Source organism: Pelophylax lessonae, assembly GCF_965119305.1.
Source record: "Pelophylax lessonae genome assembly, chromosome: 4".
NCBI lineage: Eukaryota > Metazoa > Chordata > Amphibia > Anura > Ranidae > Pelophylax > Pelophylax lessonae.
The window spans coordinates 304,975,261-305,001,544 of NC_138771.1; the positions used below are offsets into that span (position 1 = coordinate 304,975,261).

Below are 26,284 nucleotides of genomic sequence, written 5' to 3' on the forward strand. Positions count from 1 at the left end.
CACCAAATGATTTGGACCGGTGCACAGAGCAGGTACCTGTCAAAACTGGTAGAGGAGGGGGAGGAGGAAGAAGAGTGGAACTTCCACTTTTGGTTGAATTTCCACTTTAACAGTGATGAGTTGACTCTCATTCAGTGACAGCAAACAATAAAATATCTACGTTCAATAATTATTGTGATAATAGCCAAATAAACTAAGCAATGGTATTGACTGATATACTGCCAACTATATACTGCCAAATTTTTCAAAATTGTCAGTCTTTTATTGTTTATAGTGCAAAAAATGAAAACCGCAGATGTAAACAAATACCACCAAAAAAAAAATTTGTGGCAAAAAAAAAAGGACATACATTTTATTTTGGTACAGTGTCACACAATTGTCAGTTAAAGTAACACACTGCCATATTGCAAAAAAATGGCCTGATCATGAAGAGGGGTAAATCATCCGGAGGTCAAGTGATTAAGCACCATCAGGGCCATGTATATGCGTGTGAATGAACACTTTCAGAAGAATGCTGTTGCACAAAGAAGGTTTCCAAATATTGGAGAATCATTTCCCAACTGATTGATGATGAATTAGAAACTGTCGTTTCTCTTATGTTTTCCAAATCCTAACAGAAGGCTATATGGTTTCTAGCTGCCAAGAACTTTGTAGGTGTGTCACCTCAATGGAGGTTCTCGAGAAACTATGGAGTGATTTACTAAAGGCAAATAGACTGTTCACTTTGACAGGAAAGTTACACTTTGCAAAAGAATTTGCCCCAGATCTTAGTACCCCTGATGTCTCCAAAAAAAGGACCTGTCATGCCTTATTTTTATCACAAGGGATGTTTACATTTCTTGTGATAGGAATAAAAGCAATAAAAAAAAATAAAATTAAAGGGGCAATGTAAAAAAAAAAAAAAAAAAAACAATAATGATAATAATATAAATAAATGTTTAAAGCCCCCCCCCCCGTTGCTCTATGCTCGCGTGCAAAAGCGAACACATATATAGGTCATGCACGTACATGTAAACAGTTTTCCCACCACACATGTGAGGTATCGCCATGAATATTATAACAAGAACAATAATTCTAGCGCTAGACCTCCTCTATAACTCTAAACATGTAACATGCATTTTTTTTTTAAAAGTGGCTTATAGAGATTTTTTAGCTTTGTAGTTTGTTTGTTGTATCTTTTTTACTCGGTGAAACATTGTTTTTTATATATTACAGAAAAATTCCGGTATATATTGTGTTTTTTTTTTTTTTTTGCATTAAATTAATAAAGTGTGTTTTTTCCCAAAAAATTGCATTTGAAAAACCTATATATATATATATATATATATATATATATATATATATATATATATATATATATATATGAATGATTTTTCTAGCAAAAAAATGCTGATTTTTAATAGAAATAAATGTTTTCTTTTAATCTATTTAAATAGATTAAATTAAAAATTTGAATTTAATCTATTGTTTTCTATTAATCTTTCTAATCTTTATATATATATATATATATATATACACACATATACATATATGTATATATAATTTTCTAGCAAAAAAAATGCTGATTTTTACTTGTAAACAAAAAGTCTCGGAATAGACCTGGTCACCCAGTGGTTAAACAGAGAAACAGCTTTTGACCTTATTATTTATTGAGTGCTTTTTGCAAATATTAAATGCCTTTAATAAATAACCTTATATACAGAGCTTATAAAGAGGAAAAACAATCCAAGTAAGGGAGGGTTAACTTAGAACTTGTTTGCCAAACTGTCTGAAAAAAGATCTATCTGTGTTGCATTAGCAGCCAATCAGATTGAAACTTGCACTTAAAAATAATTGGATAATCTTTCCAGCTGCTATACTGACTAATCTTATTTCTGATATTGTGATTGATAATTCCCAGTGTTAAATGTAAAGTGATGGTTGCTCATCCTTACAAATCACAAGTGATATGTCTATGCAGCAGGCAGGGTGATGGCAAGGAACCGTTGTTGTAGGAAATAAGTATATAGGTTTATGTATTTGGCTCTTGGTAGACATTTTCCTGTGGTCAGGTAATTTCCTAATATCTGATCACAATCAGATCTCTGTGGCTCTGTTCAGTTTAAATAATGAGATTAATGTTCTTCCCATCCTGTAAGTTTCTAATAATGTATTTGATCCACAATTGTAGAAGACATTTAACCAAAAAAGTCAATTGTGTGCAATTGTCAACCAACACCAGACTGTGATTGTATGGTATTTTACATATTTGTCTGTTTTTGTGTGTATTTTCAATCATGAGTGAATTAACACCAATGATGAAATCTGCACATTGAGGACAATGGACCTAAGGTGTCTTATCTGAGCTGGGAGGGTTTATGGGATGTCACCTGCTGAGTTTAGTCACTATATTAACCCTGTGAGGAGTCTGAGGACATAATCTGTTCCTCCTCCCTGTCCCTTTCACTTCTGTCTTACCTTAGCTTGTCAATATTTTCTAGTTACTCTGCAGCACCTGTCCGTACCTCCCAGCCATACGTCACTTTCTTTCTTTTTCTAATCTTCAGCTTGTTTTTACTGTATCACTCTTCTCTATCCAACGCTCACTGCACATATCTCTAACAGCTTTGTGCTGGAGTGCAGCCACCTACACAGCCTTATTCTTCTACCCTCCTACTTGGTTACTCAGTGTCCTATCTATCTAATTAGAATATGTAACTGTACTCAGGAGCCCACCTCCAGCCTGAAAGCACTGCTGCTGACTTGGACCTGCTGCTTCATCTCACCTCTAGTAGCTAGTTCTCTCTCCTGGTAGACGTCCACATACAGCCAGAGCTCCCTTACAATGGCCACCCCTGGGGACATTGGCACCTTCACAGTCTGGGACTATGTGGTGTTCGCTTTGATGCTGCTTATCTCTGCTGTCATTGGCATCTACTATGCCTTCGCAGGCGGTGGACAGAAGACCTCCAAAGATTTCCTGATGGGTGGCAGGAGCATGACTGCAGTGCCAGTGGCTCTATCGCTCACTGCAAGCTTCATGTCTGCGGTGACAGTGCTTGGCACCCCTGCAGAGGTGTACCGATTTGGTGCCATGTTTAGTGTATTTGCCATCACTTATGCCCTCACAGTGCTGATCTCATCAGAGGTCTTTCTGCCGGTGTTCTACAGACTGGGCATCACCAGCACCTATGAGGTACAGTATAACCATCAGCATTCCTCAGTTGTAAAAGACAGGGAAATGCCCAGAAAAACGACATGCCAGCTGGCACACTTATGCCCCTGTGCTGGATATGACTGGGCTTACATTCCGTTGAAAAATGTAGCCAAAGTTTGTTACTCTTTTCCCAACAATGATCTAACACATTAAATCTATTGTTTAGTTAAACATACTGCTGATTTAGGTTTTATTCAAATAGTACATGTTATATACTGTAATTTTTTTTTTTTAAGTTAATATTTTTATCTCTTTTTAATATACAATCAGTAACTAAATACAATCAGTAACTAGAACTTTCCTTCATCATATATCTAACTCATCTACTTTTATTATTTGTTTTCGTTCTCAACTCCTTTTTTAGAATTTTTAGTTTAATGTTTGTATCTCTTTTATATATCCACAGTACCTAGAACTTCGCTTCAATAAACTAGTCCGACTAGTTGGAACAATCCTTTTCATTATTCAAACAGTAAGTAAAATTATTATTATCATCGTCAACATCAAGTATCTTATAGTTTGGCAATTAAATCACGTTTACTCTTGGTACTGTAAGAAACCAGTAACTGCATAGGATGTGGAAAATGACATCATGACGACTGGTATAGTTAAATATATAACCTGCATTATTTAGTAGCCATTTTCCTTAATGTACATTTATCTATGCATATGATGACAATTTTTGTTTGCGTAACACCCATTGGGGTCTACTTACAATCTTTTCATGCGAGATTCACTAATTTTCCCAATAAAATCCAATTAGAAATTATTGAAACTTTGGAGAAAGTTGTGTGAATCTTGGGTGAAAAAAATTATAAATAAACCCATTTGTGTAGGAAAAAGGAAGATTGCTAAACTAGTTCTGCCCTATGTCATTTTACTCTTGTTATATACTATTTATAATATTATTATTGCACTCACTATAGTCGCCCTCTCATTATGTATGCACACATTCCATTGATAACAGTGGATCAGTGTACGATAAGTATAATGTGATGAAAGATAAGGATAAGATAAGGAGGATAAGCTCTCCACCTCAAATACAGGGGAAATAATTGTAAGGAACTTTAACTTGTTGATGACAAGTCCTGCACACTCCAGTGGTTTTATTGCAGTAAGAACAGCCAATTAATTGTTAATATTGTCTTACTAAAGCCATCATGTAACGGCTTGTTCACATCAGACACAAGTGTTTTATGTGCCTTAATGTTCATGTAAACCCTAACAATGACCGTCTGGTGTATGTATGCTTCCTTTTGGTCTTTAAAATATATAATTGAAAGTGTTTAGTGATATTTGTAAAAATAAGTACCAAAAAATACCCATTGATCCTGCCAGAAATACAGTGAGCATCCAACTTCCCGTAGTGAGCTGATAATTCTGCAACAAAATCTAAAGCATTTTTGTCAGCTCTGCCCAGTTTTCTTCTGTGAAATCCAAAGCCCTTGTCTCCTTGTAATGGAGATAAGGGGAGGGTCCTAGGGCGACAATGCTGCTCCTCCTTAGATGCGGTACAGTGAGTGAGCGTTGTTACCCTGGGACTGGAAGTGTGTTATCGGCAGGACCACCAGCTGAAAAAAAAATGGAAATCACTCAATTCCCCCATCAAAATACTCCGTGTTGATGGGGGAATTCCTCCCGCAGAGCTATATTGTTCTCCTGGTGGGGGTTATTTACTAAGGCTGGAGAGTGCAAAATCATGTTCACTTCTACATAGAAACCGATTAGCTTCTAACCTCAGCTTGTTCAATTAAGCTTTGGCAATACAACCTGGAAGCTGATTAGTTTCTATGCAGAAGTGAGCCTGATTTTGCAATCTCCAACTTTAGTAAATTATTATTATACGGCATTTAGATAGCGCCAACAGTTTGCGCAGTGCTTTACAATATGAGGGAAGACAATACAGTTACAATACAATTCAATACAGGAGGAATTAGAGAGCCCTGGTCATTAGAGCTTACAATCTAGAATAAACCCCAATAATTATTGATAGTGGCTATACTGGCTGGTAGCAATAATTGCATGTAAAATCTGACAGGCTGGTTGTACCCAAGTTGATTGATAGATTTAGCCTGACCATACATGGTTCGAACCATCTATGGCCAGCCTAAGCTGATTGGTTTCTATGCAGATCTGCACCAGATTTTGCACTATAAATGTGTGATTTGCAAGTGTTTTTGGTGAATTGGCCTGCAAAGCCCCCACCAACACCTAAAAAATGCAACATATTGGTACTATTTAAAAGTATATCAAAACAGCTTGCTGGTGTTTGCAAGTTTGATTGAAAATACTGGGTTTTCTTATGACTATTTTCCTTGTGCTGGAAAACACAGCAAAATGCAAATTGCATCAGATGTGAATGGAAAAGTGCAGCTAGAAATATTTAATTGTTTGTGTTGGCAAACTATGGGTATCTGGTGTACTATTTCAAACGTACAGTAGTTGGATACAGCACAGGGCTCACTCACTAAATGTTAAGAGAGGTCAACATTAACACAATACATGTTTATAAAGTAGTTCATCTGACATTCATTAAACATTCACTGCAGGTAATTCTTCTTGGTGCATGTTTGCAGTGATTAATTCACCACCAAGTGATATTCACTACTTTTTAAATATGCCCCTTACATTTTATAAGCCTACTTTCCTTTGAAAGGAGCCTTAAATGAATATACTTTGTGCAAATCAGCAGCTGTGTACTGCTGACATGCCTATGATGGTTCAAGCTGGCTGAAAGTTCATTCAGATATTCAAAAAAATTGTTCATCAGAGCATTCTCTGCCTAGTATGAACAGCACGCCAGGCACAGGTTAAATGACATGGAGTATGAATCCCTTTGAACTGATCATAAACACTGAGATAAATGCAATAATTATGGTTAATTTAGTAATTATAGTATTCTTTGTGTTTTTTTTTTTTTCTATTTATTTGAAATGACCAAAAATACTCATTTATGTTGCTGCATATATTCTATTTCTCTTCCATAGATTCTATATACAGGAATTGTAATTTATGCTCCAGCTTTGGCATTAAATCAAGGTAATGGCTTCCTTATTTTAGATTGGGTTTATATTTAATTTATTCTTTATGCGCTGCACTATTTTTTCTTTTATTGATTGCCTTGAGGTTTTTGGTTTGACCTTCAGTGTTCAACGGCATTTTATCATGGTTTAGGTGTTTGGTTTAGGTGTGTTAGATCTAGCGCTGAATATTTTTCCTTTATCTGATTAAATCAGGGTAAGACGTAATACAAAAAAAATGGCAATTAAAGTACAAAGTTTGCATATTTATGACCTGTACTTGATGATGTAGATACACAACCTTGCAACTTTGTGGCTTTATACTGTTTGCTGAGCACTTAAGGAAGTACATGGGTTAGATATCAAATATGATGTTTACTGTGCACAAAAATTGTAGTTTGAGTTACATAAATTTAATAATGAAATGAATGTGAGCCACACTTATTTATTTTGGGAGAAACCAGACCGGAATAAATTACATAGAATAAAGGCCAAGGGGGTATATATGTCCCAAACAAAAAGATAGGTCTTTTAAGTGGTATCTCCCAAAAATCACATACCGTACATACAGGGCTTTTTTTCTCAGAGAATAGGTGCAGGAACTCCCCTTTCTAAGTTACTTTGTGTCTCCGCCCCTACCCACCTTCGAGCACTAACCCTTGGTTCCATCCCTACCCACCTCTGAGTACCGGCACTTGGATCCACCCCCTACCCAGCTTCCAGTGCAGCCCCTTTTAGAGAATATAGAGCCAAGTATAATTTTGTAGTGGAATTTATAGAATTTGGTTATGATAACAAGAAAAGCAATAAAATTGATCCCCCACAGCCAGCAGCAATATACCCCCCCCCAGCAGCAATAAACCCCCAGCAGCAGCAAAAGATCTCCCAGCAGCCAGCATCAATAGACTCTCTAGCAGCCAGCAACAGTTGACCCCCTCCCCAAACCGTAGATCCCTTCCAGCAACAATTAACCCACAGTATCAAAAGATCCTCCACCAGCAACAATAGATTACCATCCAAAAATAGATCCCCTCCAACATCAATAGATCCAGCATCAGTAGACCCTCCAGCACCCCTTGTCATGGCATACATTCAGTGCTAGAGGTGCCGGAACTGCGTTCCCCCGCGTTACCGCTGAAAAAAAGCCCTGCGTACATATACTAATTATTCCAAAAAACTATATATTTAATATACACATATTCCGTGTCATACTTAAGTAACAAACATTTTAAAATATAGGGGGGAGCAAAGTCACCCTATAAGCTAAGTCATACAAAACCACCAAACATGTAATGAATAGAAAACACAATATGCCAACATGTTTCGCTTTATATATTCTCCGCTTCTTCAGGGCTGTCTTGTATGTTGTCTGCATAATTTTCACAAATACCATGATGGTGGAAAACAAAAAACAAGTAACGTGATTGTCAGGAGTGGTCCGGAAAAGGGGAGACTGAAAGTATAAATATACCCATCAAATACTTCAAACGTCCACCTGTTCCATATACAGCTGAAAATACATCAAAGTTCACCAAGATATAGTGCGGGCTATGCCGTAGCGCCCTTTGTAACACAAACAGCTAGCTGCCAACCAAACATCCATGTAAATTGCCAGACAGAAGTGTACTATAAACTTGCAGTATAGATGTCTGGGTCTCCCGAGACCCCACCATGCTGATATGGTGGGGTTTCAGGAGACCTGGACATCTATACTGTAAGTTTCTAGTACACTTCTGTCTGGCAATTTACATGGATGTTTTATTGGGAGCTAGCTGTTTGTGTTACAAAGGGCGCTACGGCATAGCCCGCAATAAATCTTGGTGAACTTTGATGTATTTTCAGCTGTATATGGAACAGCTGGGCGCTTGGAGTATTTGATGGGTATAGCTATACTTTCGGTCTCCCCTTTACTGGACCACTCCTGGTAATCACATTTCTTGTTTTCTGTTTTCCACCATCTTGGTATTTGTGAAAATTATACAGACAACACACAAGACAGCCCTGAAGAAGCGGGGAAGATATACCGCTGAACATGTTGACATTGTATTTTCTATTCATTACATATGCTTGGTGGTTTTGTATGTCTTAGCTTATAGGGTGACTTTGTCCCCCCCTATATTTTTAAAATGTTTGTTACTTATGTATGACAGAGAATATGTGTATAAAAAAAAATTCTATTTTTTTAGAATAATTAGTATATGTATGTGGTTTTGGGAGTTACCAATTAAAAGACCTATCTTTTTGTTTTGGATAAATGTACCCCTTAGCCTTTTTTCTATGTACATAAATTATTAATTTTAGGTACAGGCCTGTTATCTATTGTAAGAACAGTAATCTTGGAGGTATTTCCATAACAAGATGTAGATCACTTTACCTTGTTTTTAAAGGCGGTTTTGATCGTAATTAAAAAAATCCAACTACAGTAAAACCTTGGATTGCGAGCATAATTCATCCTGGAAATATGCTTGTAATCCAAAGCACTCTTATAGCAAAGTGAATTTCCCCATAAGAAATAATGGAAACTCAGATGATTCGTTCCACAACCATTTATTCATAAGTCTTTCAGTTTATAGTACATTAAAAAAGATTATAGCAATATGATAGGTTGTGTAACCATGAAATGTCCACCCACAAATGGCGCCTCCACAAGGGGATTAGAAGCAAAATCCAGCAGGAGCTACAGAGTATAAAAGAGAAGAGAGGCGTCTCTAAGTGTAGCAATATGGTTACATTTAATGAAGGTACAATATTTAGCAGCTCACATGGTTGATTAAAACAGGCACATCTAAGTATGCAGACATCCGAGGTAAAGCTGTCCGCATACATAGATGTGCCTGTTTTAATCATCAACCATGTGAGTTGCTAAATATTGAACCTTCATTAAATGTAACCATATTGCTACACTTAGAGGCACCTCTCTTCTCTTTTATACTCAGTTGTGACATGACGCTACTTTAATATCAAGACATCGCTTGTTTATCAAGTCAAAATTTATAAAAAAAAAATTTGCCTGTCTTGCAAAACGCTCTCAAACCAAGTTATTCTCAATCCAATGTTTTACTGTATTGTAAAATGCGGTTAAAACATTTTGCTTTTATAAATAATATCCATATTTTAAAGTATAACTGAAGGCAAAACTTTTTAAAAGAGTGCAGAGAGATAAGAACGCCTGCCAATTTTTATTGCTGTCTGTGCCCCCATTATGTAGATTCACCCTCTCTATTTGTCCTGTTTACCATTATCATTGAAAGTGAAAGTAAAAGGAAATCCCAAAATTTTGGGTTGTTCCCAGAAGTGTAAAAGAGGTGACCTGGGGGTCCCCAAGGAATTCCCTTAATTTGCAGGAATTTACTCTCACTTCCTGTTTGGCTATGTGACAGTAAGTGAAGGGGAAATCTATGCAATGGGACACAGATGAGGGGGAAAAAATATATGACAGGGGTAAAAACCTTCCTTGCTCTATCCAAAATGAAAAAAAAAAGTTTTTCCTCTATTTTAAGCTTAAAACAAATGTTCAGTGTTTTTCTATATATAAAAGAGAAAAAGAGTGGAGTACATAATGCTATGTATTTTTTGTCATAATCCAAAGAATATATATATATATATATATATATATATATATATATATATATATATAGTATCTCACAAAAGTGAGTACACCCCTCAAATTTTTGTAAATATTTTAGTATATTTTTTATGTGATAACACTGAAGAAATGACACTTTGCTACAATGTAAAGTAGTGAGTATACAGCTTGTATAACAGTGTAAATTGATAAAGTAATAGTGAGTGCGCTGACAATTCTGTGCAAAAAAATAAAGCTGCTACCAAAGATCCAGATACCTGATCTGGACAAATATTATATTGGAAAAATGGGTCTGGTGCACTAAATAATAAGGTGCCAAATGTCATATGTGATTTAAATCAATCAATACAGTGACAACCATTAAAACAAGGTGTATATTCAAATACACCAACATGAACCATAAATGAATAAACCCCAGAGGGTTTGTGACAAAAAATAATCAAGTCCACAATATGTATCCGTGCTAAAAATAAAATCAAGTCTGTGCGATAATTATCCAGTAGTGACAATCCAAAGAAGAAAGAAACAATATTCAGTGCTCAGTGACACTCTTGAATCTCACCACCTTCAGGATTAGCTTCTTACCAGAGATAAGGGATATGAATGCGGAATTAAGAACACCTTGAAGTGACAACACCCCTTTACCATATGGGAGAATCACACGCTTGTATTTCTCTGCAGCCTGAGAAAAATATAGCCTCTTACCAGAGCTGTATAGCAATCAGAGTGTGTGATAACTCCTGCTGCTGGATCTCGTCTGTATGGTCTCAAGGGATGCCACTTTTTACACTCCTCTCCTCTTCTCAGCACTCCTCCACAAGATGCATAGTATGTTAGGAGAATAAGAAAAGGATCCAACAGTGCATTATCTTTTGATACTTTATTAATAAAAAAGAAGATTGCACTTATATGTAAAAAGGTGACAATAGGCTTGCTATCACTCATGTAGCCACGGCCACCTGCACTGCGGACCGCAGTTGTAGGATGTGACGATGCGGCGCCTCCTCTATGACACGTTTCCCCCGATAGGGCATCCACTGATAGGGCATCCTGTATCAGTGGATGCCCTATCGGGGGACACGTGGATGCCCTATCGGGGGATCACTTGAAGTTCAACATGGCACCTCATGGCAAAGAACTCTCTGAGGATCTGAAAAAAGAATTGTTGCTCTACATAAAGATGGTCTAGGCTATAGGAGAATTGCCAAGACCCTGAAACTGAGCTGCAGCACGGTGGCCAAGACCATCAAGCGGCTTAACATGACAGGTTCCACTCAGAACAGGCCTCGCCATGGTCGACCAGAGAAGTTGAGTGCGCGTGCTCAGTGTCATATCCAGAGGTTGTCTTTGGGAAATAGACGTATGAGTGCTGCCAGTATTGCTGCAGAGGTTGAAGGGGTGGGGGGGGGTCAGCCTGTCAGTGTGCTCAAACCATACGCCGCATGCTGAATCAAATTAGTCTGCATGGCTGTCATCCCAAAAAAAAGCCTCTTCTAAAGATGATGCACAAGAAAGCCTGCAAACAGTTTGCTGAAGACAATCAGAATAAGGACATGGATTACTGAAACCATGTCCTGTGGACTTATGAGACCAAGATTAACTTATTTGGTTTAAATGGTGTCAAGCGTGTGTCGCAGCAATCAGGTGAGGAGTACAAAAATCAAGTGTGTCTTGCCTACAGTCAAGTATGGTGGTGGGAGTGTCATGGTCTGGGGCTGCATGAGTGCTGATGGCACTGGTGAGCTACAGTTCATTGAGGGAACCATGAATGCCAGCTTGTACTGTGACATACTGAAGCAGAGTATGATCCTCTCCCTTTGGAGACTGGGCTGCAGGGCAGTATTCCAACATGATAACGACCCCAAACACAGCTCAAAGACGACCACTGCTTTGCTAAAGAAGCTGAGGGTAAAGTTAAGTTAGTGGACTGGCCAAGCATGTCTCCAGACCTAAACCCAATTGAGCATTTGTGGGGCATCCTCAAACGGAAGGTGGAGGAGCGCAAGGTAACATCCACCAGCTCCTTGATGTCATTATAGAGAAGTGAAGCAGTACTCTAGTGGCAACCTGTGAAGCTCTGGTGAACTCCATGCCCAAGAGGGTTAAAGCGGTGCTGGAAAATAATGGTGGCCACACAAAATATTGACATTTTGGGCCCAATTTGGACATTCACTTAGGGGTGTACTCACTTTTATTGCCAGCGGTTTAGACATTAATGGCTGTGTGTTGAGTTATTTTGAGGGGACAGCAAATTTACACTGTTATACAAGCTGTACACTCACTACTTTACATTGTAGCAATGTGTCATTTCTTCACTGTTGTCACATGAAAAGATATGATAAATCATTTACAAAAATGTTAGGGGTGTACTCACTTTTGTGAGATACTGTGTGTATATATATATATATATATATATATATATACAAATAGATTGTAAGATAGATAGATAGATTTACCCTACATCTAGTGGCTAATCTACAAATCTGTACAAAACTGCAATAAAAAACATCCTCATTAAAAATTTACTACTCTTAAGGCAATAATAAAACCCAATATAAAATATATTTTATACTGCAGTCTACCAATTCTTAGATGTAATGACTGCATTGATTTTCTTTTGTAGCCTTTTTTTCTTTGATTTTCATCTGTGATCCAGACAATAAGTCTATAGTTTTTCAAAAGAACAATTTCTCTTGCAGATGTATCAGTTAGGGGGTTGAGAAAAAAAACATTTACCACTAACAGGAGTGCTTACAATGGTTAGCTTTTATTTATTTATGTAGAACCTTTACGCCAAAAGGAAAAAAATCGATATGCTGTTACTGCTTATAAAGTATTAGCTGGAGTTTGTCTTCAATTTGTTAGTAAATTTTAGATCAGCTGGTACATCTAACACTCCACTCCTCCCAGCTACTATCCATAAGTGCCCCTTTATTCAGAGTGGGAGCACGCTAATACCGGAGCTGTGTTACTGGCCAGATCCCCAGGTGTTATAGAGAAAAAGGCCTAAAAATGAAAACTAATGCAGCCCCCACATCTAATGATTGGTAAGCTGCAACATTTTAAATTTTTGGTTTTGGGTTTATTAATTCATTAAGTTTACAGTTCTAGACTCTGATGATGGTGTGTTTATTACAAATAGCAGACAGGACATACATACACATATAGAAGTTTTTGTTGAGCCTGCAGACTAAACAAAAGAAACAGCATGGATGGACAAATCCCTTAATGCCTGACTATTGCATACGATTGAGTGCAGGCCCTGTTCATACAACAATTTTCAAGTAGGTTCCTTCGATTTAGGTTTGTTAAACAATTGACTTTTGTCAAACAGGGCTGTGCAGCAGGGTTGTACATTACGTCAATTTTGGCTGAGTCAGCAGGAATTGGCTGATATTCCAGCAGTTTATAGCCAGCTTTAGAGGAAATTTCAAAGTATTTTAAGCATCTCTTATCTTAATTATCCATTTGGAACAAACACAGGTTCACAGATCAACTGAACAATTGGTAACCTATCCCCTTGGAGTTTACTTACTTAACAGAATGGGTAAGGAGTCACATTTGAAAATACATTACTCAAAAAAATTAAAAGGAACACTTTGAAAACACATCAGATCTCAATAGGGAAAAGTATCATGCTGGATATCTATACTGATATGGACTGGGTAATGTGTTAGGAACGAAAGGATGCCACATCATTTAATGGAAATGAAAAGTATCAACCTACAGAGGGCTAAAATTCAAAGACCCCCCCCTCCCCCCCGAACACCAAAATTAAAAAATGATGCAGCAGGCTAGTCCATTTTGCTGAAATTTCATTGCAGCAACTCAAAATAGTCATTTGTATGGCCCCCACATGTTTGTATGCATGCCTGACATGCTCCTTTTGAGACGACAAAAATACAGTCTTGGGGTATTTCCTCCCAGATCTGGACAAGCCCATTACTGAGCTCCTGAACAGACTGAGGTGCAACCTGGTGGCATCAGAGGGACTAAAGCATAATGTCCCAGAGGTGTTTTATTGGATTTAGGTCAGACGAGCATGGGTGCCATTCAAAGGTATCAATTCTTTTATCCTTCAGGAACTGGCTGCATACTCTCGCCACATGATGCCGAACAGTGTCATGCACCAGGAGGAACCCAGGACCCAATATGTAATGGCAGTCAGGGTGCCATTGTCTACCCTGCAGAAGTCTGTGCATCCCTCCATGGATATGCTTCCCCAGACCATCACTGACCCAACACCAAACCGGTCATGCTGAACAATGTTTCAGGCAGCAAAACCTTTTCCACTGCTTCGCCAGACCCTTTGACATCTGTCACATGTGCTCAGGGTGCACCTGTTTTCATATGTGAAAAGCACAGGGCGCCAGTGGCAGATCTGCCAATTCTGGTGTTCAATGGCAAATGCCAATCGAGCTCCATGGTGCCAGGCAGTGAGCACAGGGCCCACTAGAGGATGTTGGGCCCTCAGGCCACCATCCTGAAGTCTGTTTCCAATTGTTTGGTCAGAGACATTCACACCAGTGGCCTGATCGACGTCATTTTGTAGGGTTTGCAGTGCTCACCCTGTTCCTCCTTGCACAAAGGAGCAGATACCAGTCCTTCTGATGGGTTAAGGACCTTATTCGGCCCTGTCTAGCTCTCCTAGATTAACTGCCTGTCTCCTGGAATCTCCTCAATGCTCTTGAGATGGGTGGGGGCAGCAAAACATCTGGCAATGACACATATTGATGTGCCATCCTGGAGGAGTTGGAATGCCTGTGTAACCTCTATAGGGTCCAGGTATCAACCTAAGCTACCAATAGTGACACTGACCCTAGTCAAATGCAAAACTAGTGAAAAACAGTCAGAAAAGCTGAGTAGGGAAATTTTTTTAGTGCCCCCCCCCCCCCCCCGTAAAACCATTCTGTTTTGGAGGTTGTCTCATTGTTGCCCATCTAGTGCCCCTGTTGTTATTTCATTAATACCAAAGCAGCTGAAACTGAATACCAACCCCCTCTGCTACTTAACTGACCAGATCAATATCACAGGAGTTTAATTGACTTGATGCTAAACTCTGATTAAAAAGTGTTCCTTTATTTTTTTGAGCAGTGTACAAGAAAACAATATAAAAAAAATAGTAGATATCACATTTCTTCTTTTTCACTTACTTTACAACCAACCATAATGTGAGTTTTCAAATATAATTTTTAGGGGTAAGATATACCAGTCATACTAGTTATTAAAATAATAACAGTGCTGTGCCTAATAAAAAATAATAAAGGTAAGTATATAAATGTGTCCAAAGAAAGTTCTCCTTCCAACAATGAAGAAAAATTGGTAAGAAATATGACAATATGGTGACATTTTCATATAATCTTGGCACTCCAGAATCAATATAGTGAACCTCCACCCTATGGTAAATGAGTATGCTTATCAGAATGATATGACTCTAGTTAAAGAGGAATCAACATGCGCTTCATATGGCAAAGATTATTGGTAACAACTTATAGCCTTCTGCAAATACGGGTATTTACCGGTTATCCTTCAAAGCTCCAACCAGATAATATGAAGAAAGTCAGGGACACTGTTGATCTTATGAGAAATGCAGCATCCTTGTCATTTCCTTTGAGCTGAACTGCTGTCCTGGTCTCCTTGTATCATCTGGCCACTTCCCACCTGTGGTGAGTGACCTTACAATCAGCCATCTTTGATAGTGGAAATTCCAAAGCTTCAGTTGGGATACACTGTAGCGTCAGTTCTGAAGAAGGACCCTGTCTGTAAAATGTCCTCCACTCCCAGAGCACACCGTTATTTAATTAATGCAATTTGTGTCCTCTCTGGGGAAATTGAACCAATCTCTGTGGGGGGATTTAACCTATTTATTGGTCATTGGGTTATAGTTAAGCGCAAGAGGGCGAGCGAAAAGCACCAATTCATTCCTTTCTTCCGCCACTGTTTTTGTGCTTTATATGTGGTAATATGAATATATTAAAGTGGAACAAGCTGTGAGGCCATCCAGAGTATCTCCTTTATATCAGTGATGAGAAATTCAAACTCTTGCAATTGTCACTAGAAGAATAGAGAGAAAATCTTCCTATGGGGACACTTGTTTCAATAAAAACTGTCTAAGAGGTGAATTTGTTAACTTTGTAGAGATTTCCTTTTCGTTCTTGTTGAGTCTCTAGGACAGAAAGCAAATGAAAATCAATGAGGCACAACAGCAAAATATAAAATGATAGAGATTTTAAAGTGGGAGTAAACTCCCATGAATGGTTTTTTTACTTATATGTAAGCCTATATAGTAAGGCTTACCTATAAGGTACAGTAAATACCTCTTAAACATGCACTTTTTAGGAAATATTTACTTGTAAAGCCTTTGGTGACATCTCCGGTGAAGGAACGGCTTACCGTGCTGTTCCTTCAGAGCCCTATGCCGTGAACAGCAGCTCGTCCTATCAAAGCACTGGAGCCCGCCAACCCAGAAGGAAGACCCGGTGGAGATGGAAGCTCTGTCAGCAGTGACAGCGCACCGCTGGTGGGCTTTGTTTTAAGGTAAGTTTCACATAATGTGCTAATATACAATGCATACTAGCACATTATAACTTTGCCTTGCGGGCCCAAAAAAAAATGCTGGTTTACCACCACTTTATCCCTTTCCTATTCTTTTCAAACTTAAAAAGAAATGTTTTGGCTATACACACACTTTTAACCAGGGGTGATCAGTCAATAAAACTGTGATAGCATATAAACTGGATTTCATGCTTCATTGCTTTTTAATGTTTTAATTCTGTGTCATTTTTTTTTCTTGTTTTAGTCACTGGATTTCATTTGTGGGGTGCTGTTGTGGCCACTGGAGTAGTCTGCACTTTCTACTGCACGATGGTTAGTAATGGTTGCATTTGCTTGATTACCCATACATACATACATATATTACCTTTTTGTATCGAGTGACAAACCCTTGTTTCCAGTAGTTCCCTCAAAGAAAGAAGTGTAGGTGAATTGTGCATGGTGGGTAATGCAGTCTGACAGCACAGTTTACCACCATCACCCACTGCCTTTTACTCAGAGTGTTTCAGCTATCACAATAATTGGCAATTATAGTAATGACAGAAAAATAGTTGCTGTCCAGAATACTTTATCCTGACAGGATCATGGAGCTTGACTTTTATTTCTTTCTCTCTCAATTTTTTTTTAGGGTGGTCTTAAAGCAGTTGTGTGGACAGATGTGTTCCAGGTTGGCATCATGGTTGCTGGGTTTTCATCCGTCATCATTCGAGCCGTGGTAGTCCAAGGTGGGATTGCCCCTATTCTAAATGACTCGTATTACGGAGACAGGCTGAATTTTTGGGAGTAAGCACATATATTGGCAATCAGATTTCTCAACCTGCTTTTAGCAACTGGATAGTATCATAAATAACTGTTATTGATTACCGGATTTCAGGTATTTCTTTTTTGTTCATATTTTCATTATTTATTCTACCATTTTTTTAGTTTTAACACAAGTCCACTACAACGGCACTCCTTTTGGACCATTGTTGTTGGAGGAACATTTACTTGGACGGGAATCTATGGTGTTAACCAGTCACAAGTGCAAAGATATATTGCTTGCAAAACCAGATTTCAAGCTAAAATGTAAGTTTGGTATCCTGTTAAAAATATATTACTGCAACAAAACTGAGGGATTATTTGAATGCATTTGAGAAATTATAGCTTATGCCAACAATTTTAGACCATTTTTCTTTCATTTGTGAATGGTGCTGTGTCAGATGGCCTAGACCAGGGATCCCCAAATTATGGCCCTCCAGCTTTTGCAGAGCTACACCATACATGAGGAATTGTAAAACACTGACATTCATGGACATGACTAGGCATGATGGGAATTGTAGTTCCGGAACAACTGGAGGGCCATAGTTTGGAGACCCCTGGCCTAGACCCTAGAGAAATTGAAAAGTCTGTGGTTGTATAATATATATGGCTGACTAAAGAGTATCTAAAGCAAAAAGTATTAGATCCTCTGTTAGGTTTTTAACGTTGTATGTGCGCCTTCTAGTCAGAATAACCCTCTTGATTTGTCCTGATAATCAGAAAGTGAAAAAAAGGAGTTGTCACCAACAGGAGTAGAAGGAATAACCTTCCAGTGGACACTCTAGTCTTCCAATGGGCAGTCTTCTTATGGTGACAGCTGTTTAAGCGAGTATCTCTATCACTAGCGAGATTTTCCCTCACTTCCTGTTATGTCTTTAGAACAGGAAATGCAAGGAATTCTCCCTAATGAGACGCAGATGGCAGAAGAACAGGACAGGAGTTTTACCAACTATTTTTGTGTAGAGTAGAACACTTGTCAGATTTTCTGCTTCTACTATTAATTCTTTATATTCTGTAGTCTGTTAAGTTAATAGAGTTCTAAGTTTCCCATTAAAACTATACAGCTTTGTATGCCAAAAAAGAACAATTGTCAGTTTTTCTCTTTTTGTGTAACTGTGGAGATATACATTTGTCACCAGAACAGGTGACCTCATTAGAAAATGCCTCTTCCTATTACTGTTTCGTTGACAATGGCCACTAATACATTTGAGGGGATCTGACACAGGTCCAAAACGTTACATACTGTATCCAAAGCAAAAAAAGACGTTTAGCTAGAAATACCTTTTAAAGGGAATGCAGTGCAGACAATATAATTTTTTATTCAACATGTTTCAACTCCCAAGGCATAACCACACTCTGCATCTCCAAAAGCCTGTACTACCATATGACTCTAATTTAGATCGAATGGCCTCTAGTTGTTTTCAGCACGTTGATACTGTGTGGTATGGTGGGGTTCACTTATGATCATATGAGTCAACTTTGCTGCATAATATTTTTTATAACAATGCTCATTTGTATATGTTTGTGAACAAGAATTTTAAGATGGTTTGAAATAATATATTTTTTCAACATAGTGTCATGATGTGGTGCCAGTAAAGTCCATTTTTGAGAAATATCATTTTAGTTCCCCTATATGACAGGACGTGGCACGGTTACACGTTGGTGTCCATAATGCTATCTTATGGTGACACTTGATACATAATTTTACACTCTGCATCTGTTATGAATAGTTTCCCGTGGTGTCTTTTTTAATCTATCCCCTCTATTGAAGGCACTTACAGAAATGAGCTTACAGACATCAAAAAAAAGGAAAATGTCTTAGCAGTTGGCTGAACTAGCAAATGAGGAGCACTTCAGAATATGTAAATCTTGTAATGTGTGATAAATTATTCTCCAGCTTGCAGCTGTAATGAGAGAGAACAGACATAATTGTGAATGTATGCAGAAGAAGATAAGATACAAATTCTCAATGTAGGTTTGAGCATCCCCTGCACAGCCTAATAGAGTTATCTCTAGGGATTTACTTTTTTGTAATTGAAAGGTTTTTCTCTAGCTAATACTATAACACCTGCATATAGTATAATAACCAAATCTGATTTACAGATCTCTTTTTACTATACAATATTAAATACTAGCTTGTACTATAGAGCTCACAACATTGCAGTTTGCTATATGTGAGTGGCTTTGCTTTACTATTGTCACACTTACCCCTAACGCAGGTGGTCGAACACTATAGCTAACTTCTGTGTTATTCACCTATAGCAGGTAAGGTTTAGAATATGTAAAAGTTTAAAGGATGCACTAACTCAACAAAATGGCAGCATCTAGAACTCCCTAAACTGTGGGAGAAATGATAAAGTGAAAATGTGTATACTAGTGCGTTTAAAAAAATATATGTGTAAACATACATATAAAGTATAAACAATCATAAACAATAAAACAAGATGCTTGTGATCTTGTGATAAAAATCATATCAATATCCATGTACCATCACAAGTGTAGAAAAGAAAAGAAAAGAAAAGAAAAGAAAAGAAAAAAAAAGTGCATAGTGCCTTAAAGTGCACAAAAATGAAGTCTCTGTGACATTAATGTTGCCAGCCTTTTATTCATTTACATGTGGACCTGGAAATGTTTGGAGTGCAATAAAGGAGTACACCAGATAGGAGATTATATGCTCCTTGGGGCCAATCCCATCCAGGTGTTCGCGATCAAACATACCGTTTGAGTAGTGGTCTTTGGTTTGCAATGTTAGAATCATGTATGGAGTGTATTGAGCGTTCCATAAAGAGACTCTACCATCTACTGGGGCCAATCCATCCTGGGGCTAATGATATATATGCTACCCTAACATCAGTTTCTGGTAAACTACCACCTTCTCCTCCTGTGTGGACACTGTGGGGTTGCATGCAGCACTGAAAATCACAGGTGGTGTGAACTTATTCAACATTTAGGAAACCTGTGCTGTTATACAGCTTAAGCGGAGTTCCGGGCACAAAAATTATATTTTTTTTGTGCCCCTCCGCTAGGTAGACCTCACCTGAAAAGGAATTGGATAGTTTTTTTTTTTTTTTTGTTTACTTACCTTGTAATTGGAGATCGAAGATACTCACCTCAGAGTACTTCCTCCCTCGGAGCCGCGGCTCACCCCGTCACTTCCTGTCTCGCTATGATTCCTGGGAGCTGAACGTCATAGCTCCCAGGAATCAATGCGACAGCACCGGCCCCGCTCGTTATTTCCGGGCGACGCCGCATTCCCCTGCTAAACAGCTTCTGGGCATGCCCAGAAGCTGTGGAGGAATGCAGCGCCGCACCGGAAGTGACGAGAGGGGCCGGTGCGGCGCATTCTGGGACAAGAATACACGGAAGAAGACATAGAAGAGGACCGCGCCGGCTTCAGCTGCCCACAAGAAAGATGGAAACGCTGTGGAAGAAATTTTATAAGTAAGTATTTCTTCTAAAAGGTAAGTGCGAACCGGGACAGATCAGAGGCTAGCCATTGTGGAATGTGCTAGCCCTGACTGTCCCGGGGGTATGTTTAGTAAAAAATGACTTCTGTGCCCGGAACTCCGCTTTAATGTCACAGAGACTTCATTTTTGTGCACTTTAAGGCACTATGCACTTTTCTTTTCTACACTTGTGATGGTACATGGATATTGATATGATTTTTGTCACTAGCATCTTGTTTTATTGTTTATGATTGTTTATACTTTATATGTATATTTACACATATATTTTTTTGAGCGCACTAGTATAAGGTTTAGAATAGTCATGGTCAAATCCGCAGTCAAAAGCCAGGCAGAATTATGAGAATAGTCCATATTCCAATCCTAAATCAAGAGCAGTGAAATCCAAATAGCAGAGCAGGGCAGGCAAACAGGGAGCTTAAAGCATGTATTAAACAAACTATGACAAGTATGAGACTACAGGCTTGGCTGGCTTAAAGGATAGGTTCACCTTTTTCTTTTTGCTAATAAGGTCAGCTGGTAAACTCTTTCCTGTGTCATGTCCTAAGGTTCATCCAGGAAGTATTGGAGACGTTTTTTTCATAGAGCCAGCTGGACAATGAGGTAAAGGGTGTGAAGATAAATAGAAGGATGTCTATTTTTTGGAAAAAAAGTACATGTATATCAGTACATAGGGGAGCTGGAGTTTAGAAAAAAAGGTGAACTTATCCTTTAAACTGGATTTGGTCTCCACCCAGACTGGCTACATCACCTTGCAAGTTGACAAGCTCACAGGGAGAATGCATTACAGCCAAAACCAGGATTCTGGAATCAGACCAATGATGGAACAGGAGTGTTATATGCTCCTGACAACTATATTGTGTGTAATATTTTTGACAGTGTGCACCAAAGGTAATGAGGAACTTAAAACATATATGTTTTGTTAAACAATACACTGGATCTAATATACTTCAAAAGTTTATTTATTCTGCTTTAAATTACCCATATCTCTCTCTATGTAAATGCAGGTCCCTGTATGTGAATCTATTAGGACTTTGGGCTATCCTTTCCTGCGCAGTACTAAGTGGACTGGCCATGTATTCTATATACAAGGATTGCGATCCATGGTCTGCCAAATTTGTGTCAGCTCCAGATCAGGTAAGAAACCAATTGGGTCAACCCAATAGAGCTGCACCTAAATATATTTTCTTTCCTTAAAGATGAAGTAACTTCCTGAAAAGAAAAACGATTTTTGTTTACCTGCAAAGTAAATGCATAATGTTCTAGTATGCAATGCATACTAGCACATTATATGACACTTTCCTGCAAATAAAGCCTGCGTTGTCCCTGCCGGAAGGACCTGCCTTCCTTCTGGGTCTGTGGACTCCGGCTGTGCTACTGGCCGAACCCGCGTAATATCACTCCCACGCAAGCTGGAGTCACGGCACAGGGCTCTGAAGAAACGGCACGGGCGGCTGTTCCTTCAGAGCACATGCGCCAATGACGTTATTGGCTGCATGCAATATAAATATCTCCTAAACGGTGCAAGTTTAGGAGATATTTACAGTACTTATAGGTAAGCCTTATCATAGGTTTACCTATAGGTACAAACAGTACCCGGGGGGGGGGGGGGTTTACAACCACTTTAAGGCTTTAATTGTCTATCAACTTCCTAAATAGGGAAAAAAATGTCCATAAAGTGCACAAGATTATGACTTTTCTTCCCATTAATTGCCACTCAGGACAAAATGCCTCGGAAATTCTAGTAATCCTCCATTATAAACATCCACCCTTACGCAAAGTGTCCCAACCAGCTGGAGAAAACTCTCAACTTAGTTATATTTTCTCTTACAGAAATTATATAACGCCTAATTTCACAATGTATTTCTGATCTTCATCAGCTTCTATTAATTGTAGTATTAGCAATAAACCTGTCAGCATAAGCCAGTGGGATAGTTCTCTGTCCCCTTGAAAAAGATCTGTGCTCAGGTACAGAGGGGAACATGTGAACTAACAGCTAATAATATGTTATATTTTTTTTTCTCAGCTAATGCCTTACCTTGCCCTTGACATTTTGCGGGACTTTCCAGGACTTCCAGGACTGTTCGTTGCTTGTGCATACAGTGGAACCTTAAGGTAAACCACATTCCATTAAACCACTGGCCATTGTGCATGTCCTATTATTGTGTAGGTTTATATACACTGCTCAAAAAAAAAAAAATTAAAGCACTTTGAAAACACATCAGATCTCAATGGGGAAAAATATCATGCTGGATATATATACTGATATGGACTGTAATGTGTTAGGAATAAAAAAATGCCACATCATTTAATGAAAATGAAAATTATCAACCCACAGAGGGCTAAAATTGAAAGACCCCACCCCCCAACAAAAAAAAAGCTTAGTGACAAAAATGATGTAGCAGGCTAGTCCATTTTGCTGAAATTTCATTGCAGCAACTCAGAATGGTACACAGTAGTTTGTATGGCCCCCATGTGCTTGTATGCATATCTGAAAATGTTGGGGCATGCTCCCTTTGAGACGAAAGATGATGTCCTGGGGTATTTCCTCCAAGATCTGGACCAGGGCACCACTGAGTTCCTAAAAAGACTGAGGTGCAACCTGGTGGCATCAGATGGACCGAAACATAATGTCACAGAGGTGTTCTATTGGATTTAGGTCAGGCGAGCATGGGGGCCTTTCAAAGGTATTAATTCCTTTATCCTCCAGGAACTGGCTGCATACTCTCGCCACATGAGGCCGGACATGCACCCGGAGGAACCCAGGACCCTCTGCACCAGTGTAGGGTCTGACATTGAGTCCAAGGATTTCATCCCAATACCAAATGGCAGTCAGGTTGCCATTGTCTAGCCTTTAGAGGTCTGCGTATCCCTCCATGGATATGCCTCCCCAGATTATCACTGACCCACCACCAAACTGGTCAAGCTAAACAATGATACAGGCAGCACAACGTTTTTTCCACATCTTCTCCAGACCCTTCACATCTGTCATATGTGCTCTAGGTGAACATGCTGTCATCTGTAAAAAGCACAGGGTGCCAGTGGTGGACCTGCCAATTCTGGTGTTCAATGGCAAATGCCAATTGAGCTCAACGGTGCCAAGCAGTGAGCACTGGGCCCACTAGAGGATGTTGGGCCCTCAGGGCACCATCCTGAAGTCTGTCTCTGATTGTTTAGTCAGAGACATTTACACCAGTTGCCTGATTAAGGTCATTTTGAAGGGCTCTGGCAGTGCTCATCCTGTTCCTTCTTGCATTAAGGAGCAGATACCGGTCCTGCTGATGTGTTAAGGACCTTCTATGGCCCTGTCTAGCTCTTCTAGAGTAAGGCTACATTCACACCTGAGCGTAGCGTTTTTCGCGCGTTTTTTTACCGCGATTTTACTGCGATTTTTGCGGCGTTTTTTACCGCGATTTTACCGCGATTTTTGTGCAGGCGTTTTTAGATTGAATAGAGATCAATGGAAAACGCCTGTAATCTGCCCAAAAAGAAGCTCATGTACTTTTTTGAGCGTTGGGCGTTTTGTATACAGCGTCAAAACGCTCAGATGTGAACAGGGGCCATTGAAATGAATAGGATTTGTCTTGTTGGGCGTTTTGAGAGCTTATTCTAGAGCAGAAAAACGCCCCAAAAACGCCCCAAAACGCCTAGATGTGAACGGAGCCTAACTTCCTGTCTCCTGGAATCTCCTCCATGCTTTTGAGACTGTGGTGGGAGACACAGCAAACCTTCTGGCAATGGCACATATTGATGTGCCATCCTGGAGGAGTTGGAATGCCTGGCAAAACTCTATAGGGTCCAGGTATCATCTCATGCTACCAGTAGTGACACTGACCCTAGCCAAATGCAAAACTAGTGAAACACAGCCAGAAAAGATGAGTAGGAAAAAAAATTTCAGTGGCCTCCACCTGTAAAACTAGTCTGTTTCATTAACACCAATGCAGCTGAAACTGATTAACAACCCCTCTGCTACTTAACTGACCAGATCAACATCACAGGAGTTTAATTGACTTCATGCTATACTCTGATTAAAAAGTGTTCCTTACATTTTTTTGAGCAGTGTACTTAGTATATACTATAAGTATACTGTGTAGATAAGTACAGATCCAAGCTTAAAGTATAACTGTATGCAAAACTTTTTATATGGATATAGAAAGGGAGGCTTATAGCCCTGTCTTTTTTTTTTTTTTTTGCCATCTGGGTCCCATAGGCGAGATTTATCTTCACTTCCAGTTTCATAATTAACTACCTGACATCCGCGCTACAGCCTATATACGGCTGCAGCGCGGACTTGAATTTTCGGGAGGCCGTTTTTAAACGGCCTCCCAGAAAGACTCTCCCCGCGCGCTCCCGCGAGCGCGCATCGGGGAGAATCTGTGTCGGCCGTGTCCCTTGGACACGGCCGATCACAGATCGTGGTGAATGGCCAATCACAGTGGCCATTCACCACGTGATCAAGCCGTCCAATGAGAGATGATCTCATATGTAAACATATGAGATCATCTCTCATCGCCGGCGCTCCTTCCTCACACAGAGCCTGCAGTGTGAGGAAGGAGGGGGAGCCGTCAGCCACCGGGGACACACAGCAATGTAATCAGGGCACTGATCACCAGTGCCCTGATTACTAAAGGTAAAAAAACATACACACATTGCCCCCCCATCAGTGCCCACAGTGCCCGCCTCAGTGCCCCCCCATCAATGCCCACAATCAGTGCCCATAGTGCTGCCATTCAGTGCCCATCAGTGCCTGCTCATCTAGGCACTGATGAGCACTGACTGGCAGCACTATGGGCACTGAGTGTGGGCATTGATGGTGCTGCCCATCAGTGCTCATCAGTGCCGCCCATCAGTGCTCATCAGTGCCACCTGTCAGTGTCCATCAGTGCCATCCGCCAGTGCCCATCAGTGCCGCCCGTCAGTGCCGCCTCTCAGTGACCAGCAGTGCCACCTCTCAGTACCACCTCTCAGTGCCCAGCAGTGCCGCCTACCAGTGCTCATCAGTGCGGCCTATCAGTGCGGCCTATCAGTGCCGCCTATCAGTGCCACCTATCAATGCCGCCTATCAGTGCTCATCAGTGCGGCATATTAGTACCTCCTCATCAGTGCCCATAAGTGCCACCTCATTAGTGCCCATAAGTGCCACCTCATCAGTGCCCATAAGTGCCACCTCATCAGTGCCCATCAGTGCAGCCTATCAGTGCCGCCTCATCAGCGCACATCAGTGAAGGAGAAAAATTTATTTCCAAAATTTACTCGCAGAAAATAAGAAAAACTTTTTTTTTTGTTCAAAATTTTCTGTCTTTATTCTTTTTTTTTGTAACAAATAAAAAACCCAGAGATGATTAAATACCACCAAAAGAAAGCTCTATTTGTGTGAAAAAAATGATAAAAATTTCATATGGGTACAGTGTAGCATGACCGCGCAATTGTCAGTCAAAGTGTGACAGCACTGAAAGCTGAAAATTGGCCTGGATGGGAAGGGTGTTTAAGTGCACAGTAGGCAAGTGGTTAAACAGGAAGTGATGGTGGAAGGGAATCCCAGCATGGCACCAGGGTCACCAGAAGTTTTGTCCCCATTGGAAGGTTTCCCCTCTATTACTGTTATGATGTCAACCCAAAATTGGAATTTTTTTTTCATTTTTACTTTCCATGATCATGGTGAACAGGA

At 39.5% G+C, this 26,284-nt stretch overlaps 1 protein-coding gene across 1 annotated transcript in view; it reads left to right on the forward strand.

The window, feature by feature from the left end:
* The first annotated feature begins 2,804 nt into the window (after window positions 1–2,804).
* The window catches only part of SLC5A8 (solute carrier family 5 member 8), a 205,381-nt gene continuing 181,901 nt past the window's right edge, over window positions 2,805–26,284 (forward strand). Inside the window, exons 1-8 of the mRNA XM_082253567.1 lie at window positions 2,805–3,175; window positions 3,603–3,668; window positions 6,184–6,235; window positions 16,602–16,669; window positions 16,983–17,137; window positions 17,279–17,419; window positions 21,624–21,753; window positions 22,643–22,731. Coding sequence (XP_082109693.1) covers window positions 2,825–3,175; window positions 3,603–3,668; window positions 6,184–6,235; window positions 16,602–16,669; window positions 16,983–17,137; window positions 17,279–17,419; window positions 21,624–21,753; window positions 22,643–22,731 — 1,052 coding nt within the window. The 5' untranslated portion in view covers window positions 2,805–2,824. The remainder of the gene's footprint in view (window positions 3,176–3,602; window positions 3,669–6,183; window positions 6,236–16,601; window positions 16,670–16,982; window positions 17,138–17,278; window positions 17,420–21,623; window positions 21,754–22,642; window positions 22,732–26,284) is intronic.